This window comes from Ovis canadensis, chromosome 12 (genome assembly GCF_042477335.2).
Source record: "Ovis canadensis isolate MfBH-ARS-UI-01 breed Bighorn chromosome 12, ARS-UI_OviCan_v2, whole genome shotgun sequence".
NCBI lineage: Eukaryota > Metazoa > Chordata > Mammalia > Artiodactyla > Bovidae > Ovis > Ovis canadensis.
The window spans coordinates 62,756,123-62,769,919 of NC_091256.1; the positions used below are offsets into that span (position 1 = coordinate 62,756,123).

At 42.9% G+C, this 13,797-nt stretch overlaps 1 protein-coding gene across 8 annotated transcripts in view; it reads right to left on the minus strand.

Annotated features, from left to right (window-relative positions):
• Positions 1-13,797, minus strand: part of FHAD1 (forkhead associated phosphopeptide binding domain 1) — a 163,845-nt gene that overhangs the window by 120,747 nt on the left and 29,301 nt on the right. For all 8 annotated transcript variants that reach the window (XM_069545933.1, XM_069545930.1, XM_069545935.1 and 5 more), the window contains exon 3: positions 10,179-10,385. In XM_069545933.1, the coding sequence (XP_069402034.1) occupies positions 10,179-10,385 (207 nt within the window). The remainder of the gene's footprint in view (positions 1-10,178; positions 10,386-13,797) is intronic.

A 13,797-nucleotide genomic window follows, 5' to 3' on the forward strand; every position in this document is an offset into this window, starting at 1 on the left:
CATACTTCTAATGCAGGAGATGCAAGTTTGATCCCTGGTCAGGGAACTATGATTAATAATAGGATCTTACATACTTGCCATGCAGTGCAGCCAATAAATAAATAAAACTGAGGATTTTCATGTGTTTATCAGGTGCCAGACGCTGGACTCAACAATTTACATTCATTGCCCACTTAATACCACAGTTGTTCCGTGTGGTAGGAACTATATTACAGAAATGGGGACCGAGGCTTTGAGGGAAATGACTTGGGTGTGTCCAGTATAAACGCCAGTACAAGAGCAGGGCTGGGATTGCTCTGGAGTCAGCCTGGCCTCGGGCATGTGCCCTAACCACGTGACAGCTGCAAACACGTCTAGACTCCTAACCCAACCCACCCCCCTCCCCAAAGAAATGCTGCCACAGTCCTCTCTCTTGGTTACTGCCACCACAGAGCCTGAAACAAGTGTTCTCATTTGGGAACTCTTTGTCAGGAAAAGAACAGTTCCTATCACACTTAACCTGGGTGATATCAGGGTGGTCCTCCTGGGAAACTCTACCCTGGGAGTAAACACAGCACCCTGACCTGGGACCTGCCAATCAGTGGGAAACAAGAACATCCAGGAAGCATGATGACGTCAAAGAATTTCTTAGAAAAACTAGACCTTAAAATATTTTCAATTTTTATTTATTTATATTTGGCTGTGCTGGGTCTTCATTGCTGCGCATGGGCTTTCTCTAGCTGCGGTGTGTGGGGCTTCTCATTGCAGCGGCTTCTCTTGCTGCAGAGCATGGTCTCCAGTGCTCCCAGGCTTCAGCAACTGTGGCTCGTGGGCTCAATAGTGGCACGCAAGCTTAGCTGCTGCGCAGCATGTGGAATCTTCCCGGACCAGGGATCAAACCCATTTCCCCTGTAGTGGCAGGCAGATTCTTAACCACTGGACCACGAGGCAAGTTCTGTATCTGAGAGATGCTCTTCAATACCTTTCCTTTTTCCCCCTCTTTCTTTCTCTTCTTTTAAACTGTTCACACTCTGAGTTATCAGCAAGTGGAATTCATAGGAAAATGTTTATCAGTCCATAGGCTGCCCCCAGGGAGGCCTTGCGAAGGACCCCTCCACGAATAACAGCTTAGAGGATGCAAGTTTCTCAACCTGGGGACTCACCAGCAGAAAGTGTTTTTGAGAAGATGAGATGGGGGAAGAGTCCTGCAAAGTCACCTGGGCACAGGTGACTGGGAAACACCTCTGCAGGCAGTCAGCGGAGGAATGAAGCAGGGCACAAGTGAGTGTAGAAATAAGAACTGAAAAATTTTGTGTATATTTGAGTGACCGTGAAAGTTTGCTTTGCTCTTTGTGAAGACCAACTGAGGCTACTGCTCTAGCTAGCAATAGACTAAATGGTTTTCTCCCTTCCTTTATCTGCAAGTGGGGATAGTGTTTCATTCGTGCTGACTAGCTGTATGACCCGGGGAAATTACTTAACCTGTCTGAGTTTTGGATTCCTTGTCTGTAAAATGGGGATCATGGGAGAACCCAAGTCATGGGTTGCTGTGAGCATGAAATAAGGGAAAGCAGGTGAATTGCTTAGCACAGTGCTGTCCACGTCAGCGATTCCTCCTGTTGCGTACTGGTTTCTCTTCTTACAAAGCATCTTCTTCCTTCTCATCTACTCAAGGTCAGAGATTGTCATCACTGTTTCCCATGCTTATATAACAAGCACCTCGTAAAATAGAGTCCCCCTTCCATATCTGTACACCCGTGTTCATAACAGTCTTACTTGAAATGGCCAAAAGGTGGAAGCAAATGGCCATAGATGGACAAAAGAACAAACAGACTGTGGGGAATACACACCATGAAACATTATTCAGCCGGAATGAACCTCGAGGACATCACACTAAGTGAAATAAGATGGTCACAAGAGGAGAAATCAAGTAAGATTCTACCTATAGGAGGTACCTAGAATAGTCAAATTCATAGACACAGACAGACTGTGGGATGGGAGGAAGGAAGAAGGAGTTTTTATCTGATGGGTGGAGAGTTTCAGTTTGGGAAGACGAAGAGTCGGATGGTGGTGGTGGCTGCACAACAGTATGAATATATTCAACGCTACTGGGCTGTACTCTTAAAAAAGGTGAACACGGTAAACGTCATATTTTACCACAATTTTGAAAATTAGAAGGCAAACTAAAAAATGAAGTGCCTCCGAGGTTTCCCGACATTTGGGGTGATAGAAAAGGATGAAAATGTTCTGAAAGCCGGTTGTGGTGATGGCTGTACATGTAAATGTACCAAAATTGAACTAGACACTTAAATGAGTGAAGTTTATGTTATGTAAATTGTCCTTCAATGATATGGGACTCTGTTAAGTTATAGGAGGAAATGGCAGCCCACTCCAATATTCTTGCCTGGAGAATCCCATGGACAGAGGAGCCTGGCCGGCTACAGTCCATGGGGTTGCAAAGAGTCAGATAACACAGAGATTGAGCATGCACACACAAAGCTATTAAGAGCAAGCAAACAAACACACACATGATGTGATCCAGAGGAAACCTTGGGGGATGCAGGATTTGTTCACTGTCTTGATTGTGGCGATGTTTCATAGGTGTACACATACGTCAAAGCCCATCCAAGTACAGATTTAAATGTGCAGTTTATTGTATGTTAATTATATCTCAACAAAGCTGTGTTTTTATTTTATTTTTATTTTTTTTGTTGTGCTGTTTCTTTTATTTTTTTTTCCTTTATTTTAATTTACAATACTGTATTGGTTTTGCCATACATTGACATGAATCCACCACGGGTGTACATGCGTTCCCAAACATGAACCCCCCACCCATGTCCCTCCCCATAACGTCTCTCTGGGTCATCACCATGCACCAGCCCCAAGCATGCTGTATCCTGCGTCAGACATAGACTGGCGATTCGATTCTTACATGATAGTATACATGTTACAATGCCATTCTCCCAAATCATCCCACCCTCTCCCTCTCCCTCTGAGTCCAAAAGTCCGTTATACACATCTGTGTCTTTTTTGCTGTCTTGCATACAGGGTCGTCATTGCCATCTTTCTAAATTCCATATATATGTGTTAGTATACTGTATTGGTGTTTTTCTTTCTGGCTTACTTCACTCGTATAATCGGCTCCAGTTTCATCCATCTCATCAGAACTGATTCAAATGTATTCTTTTTAACAGCTGAGTAATACTCCATTGTGTATATGTACCACAGCTTTCTTATCCATTCATCTGCTGATGGACATCTAGGTTGTTTCCATGTCCTGGCTATTATAAACGGTGCTGTGATGAACATTGGGGTACATGTGTCTCTTTCAATTCTGGTTTCCTCGGTGTGTATGCCCAGCAGTGGGATTGCTGGGTCATAAGGTAGTTCTATTTCCAGTTTTTTAAGGAATCTCCACACTGTTCTCCAAAGTGGCTGTACTAGTTTGCATTCCCACCAGCAGTGTAGGAGGGTTCCCTTTTCTCCACACCCTCTCCAGCATTTATTGCTTGCAGATTTTTGGATCGCAGACACTCTGGCTGGTGTGAAGTGGTACCTCATTGTGGTTTTGATTTGCATTTCTCTAATAATGAGTGATGTTGAGCATCTTTTCATGTGTTTGTCAAAGCTGTGTTTTTAAAAGGCAGCATAGAATAAAATTAGAAATGAAAATGGAGAGATCACAACAGACAACACAGAAATACAAAGGATCATAAGAGACTACTATCAGCAGTTGTATGCCAATAAAATGGACAACGTGGAAGAAATGGACAAATTCTTAGAAAAGTACAATTTTCCAAAACTGAACCAGGAAGAAATCGAAAATCTTAACAGACCCATCACAAGCACGGAAATTGATACTGTAATCAGAAATCTTCCAGCAAACAAAAGCCCAGGTCCAGATGGCTTCACAGCTGAATTCTACCAAAAATTTCGAGAAGAGCTAACACCTATCCTACTCAAACTCTTCCAGAAAATTGCAGAGGAAGGTAAACTTCCAAACTCATTCTATGAGGCCACCATCACCCTAATACCAAAACCTGACAAAGATGTCACAAAAAAAGAAAACTACAGGCCAATATCTCTGATGAACATAGATGCAAAAATCCTCAACAAAATTCTAGCAATCAGAATCCAACAACACATTAAAAAGATCATACACCATGACCAAGTGGGCTTTATCCCAGGGATGCAAGGATTCTTCAATATCCGCAAATCAATCAATGTAATTCACCACATTAACAAATTGAAAAATAAAAACCATATGATTATCTCAATAGATGCAGAGAAGGCCTTTGACAAAATTCAACATCCATTTATGATAAAAACTCTCCAGAAAGCAGGAATAGAAGAAACATATCTCAACATAATAAAAGCTATCTATGACAAACCCACAGCAAACATTATCCTCAATGGTGAAAAATTGAAAGCATTTCCCCTAAAGTCAGGAACAAGACAAGGGTGTCCACTTTCACCGCTACTATTCAACATAGTTCTGGAAGTTTTGGCCACAGCAATCAGAGCAGAAAAAGAAATAAAAGGAATCCAAATTGGAAAAGAAGAAGTAAAACTCTCACTGTTTGCAGATGACATGATCCTCTACATGGAAAACCCTAAAGACTCCACCAGAAAATTACTAGAGCTCATCAATGAATATAGTAAAGTTGCAGGATATAAAATCAACACACAGAAATCCCTTGCATTCCTATACACGAATAATGAGAAAGTAGAAAAAGAAATTAAGGAAACAATTCCATTCACCATTGCAACGAAAAGAATAAAATACTTAGGAATATATCTACCTAAAGAAACTAAAGACCTATATATAGAAAACTATAAAACACTGATGAAAGAAATCAAAGAGGACACTAATAGATGGAGAAATATACCATGTTCATGGATTGGAAGAATCAATATAGTGAAAATGAGTATACTACCCAAAGCAATTTACAAATTCAATGCAATCCCTATCAAGCTACCAGCCACATTTTTCACAGAACTAGAACAAATAATTTCAAGATTTGTATGGAAATACAAAAAACCTCGAATAGCCAAAGCAATCTTGAGAAAGAAGAATGGAACTGGAGGAATCAACTTGCCTGACTTCAGGCTCTACTACAAAGCCACAGTCATCAAGACAGTATGGTACTGGCACAAAGACAGACATATAGATCAATGGAACAAAATAGAAAGCCCAGAGATAAATCCACACACATATGGACACCTTATCTTTGACAAAGGAGGCAAGAATATACAATGGAGTAAAGACAATCTCTTTAACAAGTGGTGCTGGGAAAACTGGTCAACCACTTGTAAAAGAATGAAACTAGATCACTTCCTAACACCGCACACAAAAATAAACTCAAAATGGATTAAAGATCTAAATGTAAGATCAGAAACTATAAAACTCCTAGAGGAGAACATAGGCAAAACACTCTCAGACATAAATCACAGCAGGATCCTCTATGATCCACCTCCCAGAATTCTGGAAATAAAAGCAACAATAAACAAATGGGATCTAATTAAAATTAAAAGCTTCTGCACAACAAAGGAAAATATAAGCAAGGTGAAAAGACAGCCTTCTGAATGGGAGAAAATAATAGCAAATGAAGCAACTGACAAACAACTAATCTCAAAAAGATACAAGCAACTTCTGCAGCTCAACTCCAGAAAAATAAACGACCCAATCAAAAAATGGGCCAAAGAACTAAATAGACATTTCTCCAAAGAAGACATACGGATGGCTAACAAACACATGAAAAGATGCTCAACATCACTCATTATTAGAGAAATGCAAATCAAAACCACAATGAGGTACCACTTCACACCAGTCAGAATGGCTGCGATCCAAAAATCTGCAAGCAATAAATGCTGGAGAGGGTGTGGAGAAAAGGGAACCCTCCTACACTGTTGGTGGGAATGCAAACTAGTACAGCCACTATGGAGAACAGTGTGGAGATTCCTTAAAAAATTGCAAATAGAACTACCTTATGACCCAGCAATCCCACTTCTGGGCATACACACCGAGGAAACCAGAATTGAAAGAGACACATGTACCCCAATGTTCATCACAGCACCGTTTATAATAGCCAGGACATGGAAACAACCTAGATGTCCATCAGCAGATGAATGGATAAGAAAGCTGTGGTACATATACACAATGGAGTATTACTCAGCCGTTAAAAAGAATTCATTTGAATCAGTTCTGATGAGATGGATGAAACTGGAGCCGATTATACAGAGTGAAGTAAGCCAGAAAGACAAACACCAATACAGTATACTAACACATATATATGGAATTTAGGAAGATGGCAATGACGACCCTGTATGCAAGACAGGGAAAGAGACACAGATGTGTATAACGGACTTTTGGACTCAGAGGGAGAGGGAGAGGGTGGGATGATTTGGGAGAATGACATTCTAACATGTATACTATCATGTGAATTGAATCGCCAGTCTATGTCTGACGCAGGATGCAGCATGCTTGGGGCTGGTGCATGGGGATGACCCAGAAAGATGTTATGGGGAGGGAGGTGGGAGGGGGGTTCATGTTTGGGAATGCATGTAAGAATTAAAGATTTTAAAATTTAAAAAAAAAAAAAAAAGAGAGAACTAAATTCTCTATTTACTACCTTTCTTGATCTTTGATACCTTTTCTTGGAATGAACATAATGAATATTTCCTTGTAATGCTTAATATGAAATTAACAGAGCTACTCCTACCTTCCATTGATTAAAATATGTTTAATGTTAAAAAAAAAAATAAAATAAAAGGCAGCATAGTATTCCCTACATAAACGAACTCCTTATGATGTATTAAACAATGCCCCCTTTTTTGAAGATTTAGGCTTCAAATTTTATGCCCCTATAAATGATATTTCAATAAATATCTTGGTGTGGAAAAAAAGAAAAAAATGCAGATATCATTTGCTGCCTCCTTCTCCCTCTCTCCCACTTCCTCCCACTAAAGGCAAGCCAGAAAGTCAAAATTTCCCAGGGAGGGTGCCTGGGAATCTGTAATTTTACTGAGCATTCCTGAAAAATTCTTATAATTAGACATGTTAGGGAAATATTGACTCAAACTTCACAAACTTGGATTTTCAGACTTGGGGGTCTGGAATCCCTTTTTCTTTTACCCCTAAACAACTCTATAAGTGTTCCACACAAATGATTGTAAATTTGGGTTTCCCTACTGTTGGGGGTGAGCTTGAGTGAATACATATTCCCAGGCCCCACTCCCAGGGAGGATGTGTATGGTTGCCAGATTTTGCATAAATAAATGAATAAATACATAAATAAAATGTAGGGTGCCAGTCAAATCTGAGTTTCAGACAAAGAGCAGATAACTTGTTCTAGCATAAGTGGTTCCTTGCAATATCTGGGACACACATGTATAAAAAACGCCTGGTTTTTACCTGGGCATCCTGTATTTTACCTGGGAACCCTAAGTATGAGTCCTCAGGCCTGGGCTGAGCCTCAGATCTGCACTGTGGGTCTGCTCCCCACATGGTTCTGATGAGGGGATCCCTAGAGCCTGTGTAGAGGATCCTTGATTAGATCAACACATCAGGGTCAGGAGCCACTCCTCAGGGCGGCCAGAGGTCCCCGGTGTATCTCACCAGAGAGCACCTTTAATGCTGGTCCAAGGAGGAAAAGGAGGCTGAGCAGCGGTAGAAGAAAACTGCCCCAGATCTGCAAAGCTGAACGTGATGGATGTGGTGTCACTGCCCCTGAAGCCCGAGGGACGCTGCTGATCTTAGAGTGAGTATTTAGGGCTGCCTATGGGACCCACACCCTAGGAGTCTGTCCAGAGTCTCTAAGCTTTGTTTATTTATATCTAGTCTCGTCCCAGAAAGGATTTTACACCTAGGGGGTCTCAGTCCATGCAGCACTCTTGGTGGCAGAGGTGAGATGAACACGCTGTCTCTCTGGGACATGCACGACAGGTGTTTACTGGGTGCTCCCAAGGACCGGGCACTGGGCTGGAGGTTTTGCAGTTATAACCATCTCTTTCAGTCCTTGAGACAAGCTTGCAAAGACATTACTGCCATTGGCCCCATTTGTAGGTGAGGAAATGGAGGTTCTGAGGGGTCCAGTGGCTTGTGCAAGGGCACACTGAGTGGGCCAGTGGCAGAGCTGGGGTTCTGACCCAGGCCTGTGTTGCTAACCACCCTCCATCCTGTCTCCCCACTGAGCTTTGATGGGCGAGTTTTGGGTTATGTTCTGATTAACCTGGGGCCATACTTTAGGTCCTGATCCAGGAACATTTCTGATCCAAGGTGTGAGGACAGTTACCAGGTGTGGAGTGTCTATTTCCACCAGACACTGATTTTGACTTTTTACACATAGATACTGAAAGGTTACGGCCGTGAGCGGTGAGTTACACTGGGATTCGCTGAGGAGAGGAATTCAATCTGGGACCAGAGATGAGACTTGATCACTCGGAGCTTTTGTGTAGCAAAGTACATGTACACCCGTGGCTGATTCACGTCAATGTATGGTAAAAACCACCACAATATTGTTAAGTAATTAACCTCCAGTTAAAATAAACAAAGTATAAAAGGGATAGAGAAAGCTTCTGAAACAGACATCAGAAGGGGACAGAAAGAGCGCCCCCTTGCTACTTGTTGGCAAGGCATTTTATACCTGTTAGCAAACTGCTAATCAGATAAAAGAAACACCTCAAGACTGAGAGTTGCACCAGGGCCCTCTCCTACAACATGTATTTTGAAACAGCATTGGAACAAGGGGAGTCATCTCTGGGCATCAAACAATTGACATGAATCTTGAAGAAAGGCATATTCCAAAGCAAATACATAGTTTCATTAACATAGCTTAAGAAAAACATTTCCATAAGAGAAACACACTGGTTAGTTCAAGGTTTGAGAAAAGTTAAGTTCAGGCAAAACCAGGTATCACCATGAAACACAGGATTAGAAGAAAAAACATCCTTTAATTTTGTATTGTTCAGTCACTCAGTTGTGTCCGACTCTTTGTGATCCCATGGACTGCAGCACACCAGGCTTCCCTGGCCTTCACCATCTCTGGGAGCTTGCTCAAACTCATTTTCATTGAGTTGGTTATGCCATCCAACCATCTTTATCCTCTGTCGTCCCCTTCTCCTCCCACCTTTAATCTTTCCCAGCATCAGGGTCTTTTCCAATGAGTCAGTTCTTCGTATCAGGTGGCCAAAGTATTGCAGGTTCAGCTTAAGCATCAGTCCTTCTAATGAACACCCAGGACTGATTTCCTTTAGGATGGACTGGTTGGATCTCCTTGCAGTCCAAGGGACTCTCAAGAGTCTTCTCCAACACCACAGTTCAAAAGGATCAATTCTTCTGTACTCAGCCTTCTTTATCATCCAACTCTCATATCCATACATGACTACTGGAAAAACCATAGCTTTGACTAGAGGAACCTTTGTTGGCAACGTCTCTGCTTTTCAATATGCTGTCTAGGTTTGTCATAGCTTTTCTTCCAAGGAGCAAGCGTCTTTTAATTTCATGGCTGCATTCACCATCTACAGTGATTTTGGAGCCCAAGAAAATAAAGTTTGTCACTGTTTCCATTGTTTCCCCCAACTATTTGCCAGAACGTGATGGGACTGGATGCCATGATCTTAGTTTTTTGAATGCTGAGTTTTAATTTTGTAAAGAGAAGGGAAAAAAACGTCTACCACTTGCAGTTTATTTCCTCCGGCTGCTTGGGAACCTGTGGCCTTCCTAACAAGGCTGTTAACCCTTTCTATACTCTCTCAATGCCCTGCACCGTTGATAACACCCAGACCCAAGCATGCAAAGAACCCTGGCCGAGGTCTCAAAGCTAGGAAGTTGTAGAGCACTGATCTGCCTAAAAACGAAGCATCCGTCCTGCATCTTCAAAAGCACACACTGCTTTCCATCTCTGCTTGCAAGCTTCACTTTTCAGGAAAATACACTAGTTCTGGGCTGGTTGCTAGGCAACTCTTGCCTGTAATTCTAAGAAATTACCAGTAGAGGGCGCTGTGATTCGCTCCTCCCTGGGGCCCACCGGATGGGTCTGACCTTCACAGAATTGGGTCCTGTGGCTGCCAGAGTGTGTGTAGCTGAGGGCAAACTGATGCGCTCTGGACCACCTCCACCTTTGGCCACATCTGAGCCCCGAGCTGCACAGACGGTACCTCTGCCCCACAACCCCCACCCCGCAGGGGCCTGGACTCACCGAGGCTGGGTTTTCAATGACCAGTTCGTAGGTCAGCCCTCCAGTGCCGAACCTCAACAGGTCTCCCGGTAAGAGCTTCACAGCCACGTTCTGAATGTGGCACTCATTGACAAAGGTGCCGCTGCGGGAATTGAAGTCCTGGAGAACAAAGCTGCCCTCAGCCTCATTATATTCGATGAGCGCGTGATGGTTGTCGATGTCTGCAGACTGAAATGGAGAAGGGGGGACAGTCAGAGCCAGGAAAGTGGGAATAATGAGGGGGGCCTTAATACTTACTAGTGCTACTGACACTGGGTGCCTCAGTGTGCTAATGGCTTCATTTGACTGGATGGTCACTGCAGTCAGAGGATGCTGAAGTTCAGAGAGGTTAAGTGACTAGCCTAAGGCCACACAGCAAGTGAACAGAGGGCCATGGGCTTTGTCTGACACCAGACCCAGAATAGTTGCCCAAGCCGTTGGACAGGGAGTCAGCCACCACAGAGAGGCAAGAGGGAACTTGGGGGAACTAGTCAGGAATTGGCCAGTCTTTCTATGATCCCACGTGAGTATACTTTGGGTTGTCCCAAATGGCAAGACAGCAGAAATGGCCCAACACAAACCAGAAAGGTCAGTTATTTACTGCAAGTGTTAAAGTGAAGGGGAGGTTTTATAATGATTATTGTTATCATTTGTTTGTTCTATTCATTTTTTAGAAAAACACGTTTTTTCTTAACAATGCAGAAAATGAGAGCTAGAGAAAAACATAAAGAAGACATTAAAATCACTTAGACTCTTGTTCCCCAGAGGCAGGCTCTGTCTGAACGCAGCGATTCAGTCTTTTTCCTATGTTCACGATCTTTCTATTTATTAAATTTTATTTTCTCACCTTTTTCTTTTTTGTTAATTTATATCCTACTAATTTATTTATTTTTGGCATGGCATATGGGATCTAGTTCCCTCACCAGGGATCGAACCTGCACTCCCTGCTTTGGAAGATCAGAACCTTAACCATGGGACCACCAGGAAAATCCCACAACAGGTTTTATAGCTACTTTTGAAAAGTCTTGGTTTTCCCATGTGATTAATTATTTCTAGTGCTTCTTAAAAGCTAGTCAGAATTTATCTATCCAAAGATGATCTGGTTTTCAGTAGGGGCCCTGGTGTGACCACATTGCCCCCCAAAGAAAGGGATTTCAGACAGTGAACTGGCAGCGGGGGCAGAGGGCTCCTATGCAGTTTCGCTTAAGAGGGAGCAAAACTCAGCCCCAAGGAAGAAATATCACATTCACCTGCCTGGGTGCCCTGGACTACGGGCTTCAGGGCATATGTGAAGTTTTCTGTCTTTTCAGCACACTGCCTATGAGCCATCCACTCCAGCCTGAGACTTCGCAATTATTTTCTAAGTTAATTCTTCTCAGAGTTCCTCACTCAACTTTCATACAGAGTACTTGGACTTAGAAATCTATACTAACATCCCACTTATATATACATCCCACATCTTCACAATAATCCAAAGGGGCACTGCCTCATTTAAACATTTCCCTGGTGGCTTAGATGGTAAAGAGTACACCTGCAAGGTGGGAGACATGGGTTCAATCCCTGGGTTGCGAGGATCCCCTGGAGGAGGGTATGGGAATCCACTCCAGTATTCTTGCCTGGAGAATCGCCATGGACAGAGGGGCCTGGTGGGTTACAGTCCACGGGGTTGCAAAGAGTTGGACACGACTGAGCGACAGAGCACAGCACAGATAGTTGATTTACAGTGTTGTGTTAGTTTCTGGTATATAGCAAAGTGATTACATTACACACACACACACACACACATAATATATATCCTTTTTCAAATTCTTTTCCATTACAGGTTAGTACAAGATACTGAATATAGTTCCCTGCGCTATGCTGTAGGTCTGATAGTTCCTGACTTTTTAGATGAGGAAACTGAGGCACAGAATGATGAAGTGTGCCCACAGTCACCCAGCTTGACTCGCCTGGCTTTGTACCCAGGTTTGCCTGAGTACTTTGCAAACTCCTACCAATCACTTTGACATTTAAATATTGAAACACAAGAAGAAAGCAGGAGTAGCTACATTAATTTCAGATAGAACCGACTAGAGCAAGGAAGGTTATCAGGGATAAAGAGAGGTGTTACATTACGATAATGGGATTGATTCTCTAGAATGATGTAACAGTCCTTCATTACATGCGCCCAACAACAGAGCATCAAAATATGGGAGACAAAAACTGATAGAACTGCAGGAAGAAACAGACAAATCCACCATGACAGCTAGAGACCGCAGCATCCCTCTATCAGCAGTGGGCAGATCCAGCAGGCAGAGAATTAGTAAGAATACAGTCGAACTGAACAGCACTGTCAATCATCTGATCTAACAGATAGCCACACAACTTCGTGCCACAACCAATCACACACCCTTCTCAAGCTCATGTGGAACACTCACCAAATAGACCACATTCTGGGCCACAAAACATCAACAAATGTAAAGAGAATAGAAATTATGCAAAGTATGTGCATACTGGACCACCTGACCTGCCTCTTGAGAAACCTGTATGCAGGCCAGGAAGCAACAGTTAGAACTGGACATGAAACAACAGACTGGTTCCAAATAGGAAAAGGAGTATGTCAAGGCTGTATATTGTCACCCTGCTTATTAAACTTATATGCAGAGTACATCCTAAGAAACACTGGGCTGGAAGAAACATAAGCTGGAATCAAGATTGCTGGGAGAAATATCAATAACCTCAGATATGCACATGACACCCCTTATGGCAGAAAGTGAAGAGGAACTAAAAAGCCTCTTGATGAAAGTGAAAGAGGGAGAGTGAAAAAGTTGGCTTAAAGCTCAACATTCAGAAAACAAAGATCATGGCATCTGGTCCCATCACTTCATGGCAAATAGATGGGGAAACAGTGGAAACAGTGGCTGACTTTATTTTTCTGGGCTCCAAAATCACTGCAGATGGTGATTGCAGCCATGAAATTAAAAGACACTTACTCCTTGGAAGAAAAGTTATGACCAACCTAGACAGCATATTCAAAAGCAGAGACATTACTTTGCTGACTAAGGTCCTTCTAGTCAAGGCTATGGTTTTTCCTGTGGTCATGTATGGATGTGAGAGTTGGACTGTGAAGAAGGCTGAGCACCGAAGAATTGATGCTTTTGAACTGTGGTGTTGGAGAAGACTCTTGAGAGTCCCTTGGACTGCAAGGAGATCCAACCAGTCCATTCGGAAGGAGATCAACCCTGGGATTTCTTTGGAAGGAATGATGCTAAAGCTGAAGCTCCAGTACTTTGGCCACCTCATGCGAAGAGTTGACTCATTGGAAAAGACTCTGATGCTGGGAGGGATTGGGGGCAGGAGGAGAAGGGGACGACAGAGGATGAGATGGCTGGATGGCATCACGGACTCGATAGACGTGAGTCTGAGTGAACTCTGGGAGTTGGTGATGGACAGGGAGGCCTGGCATGCTGCAATTCATGGGGTCGCAAAGAGTCGGACACGACTGAGTGACTGAACTGAACTGAACTGAGATAGCATATTAAAAAGCAGAGACGTTACTTTGCCAACAAAGGTCCATCTAGTCAAGGCTATGGTTTTTCCAGTGGTCATGTATGGATGTGAA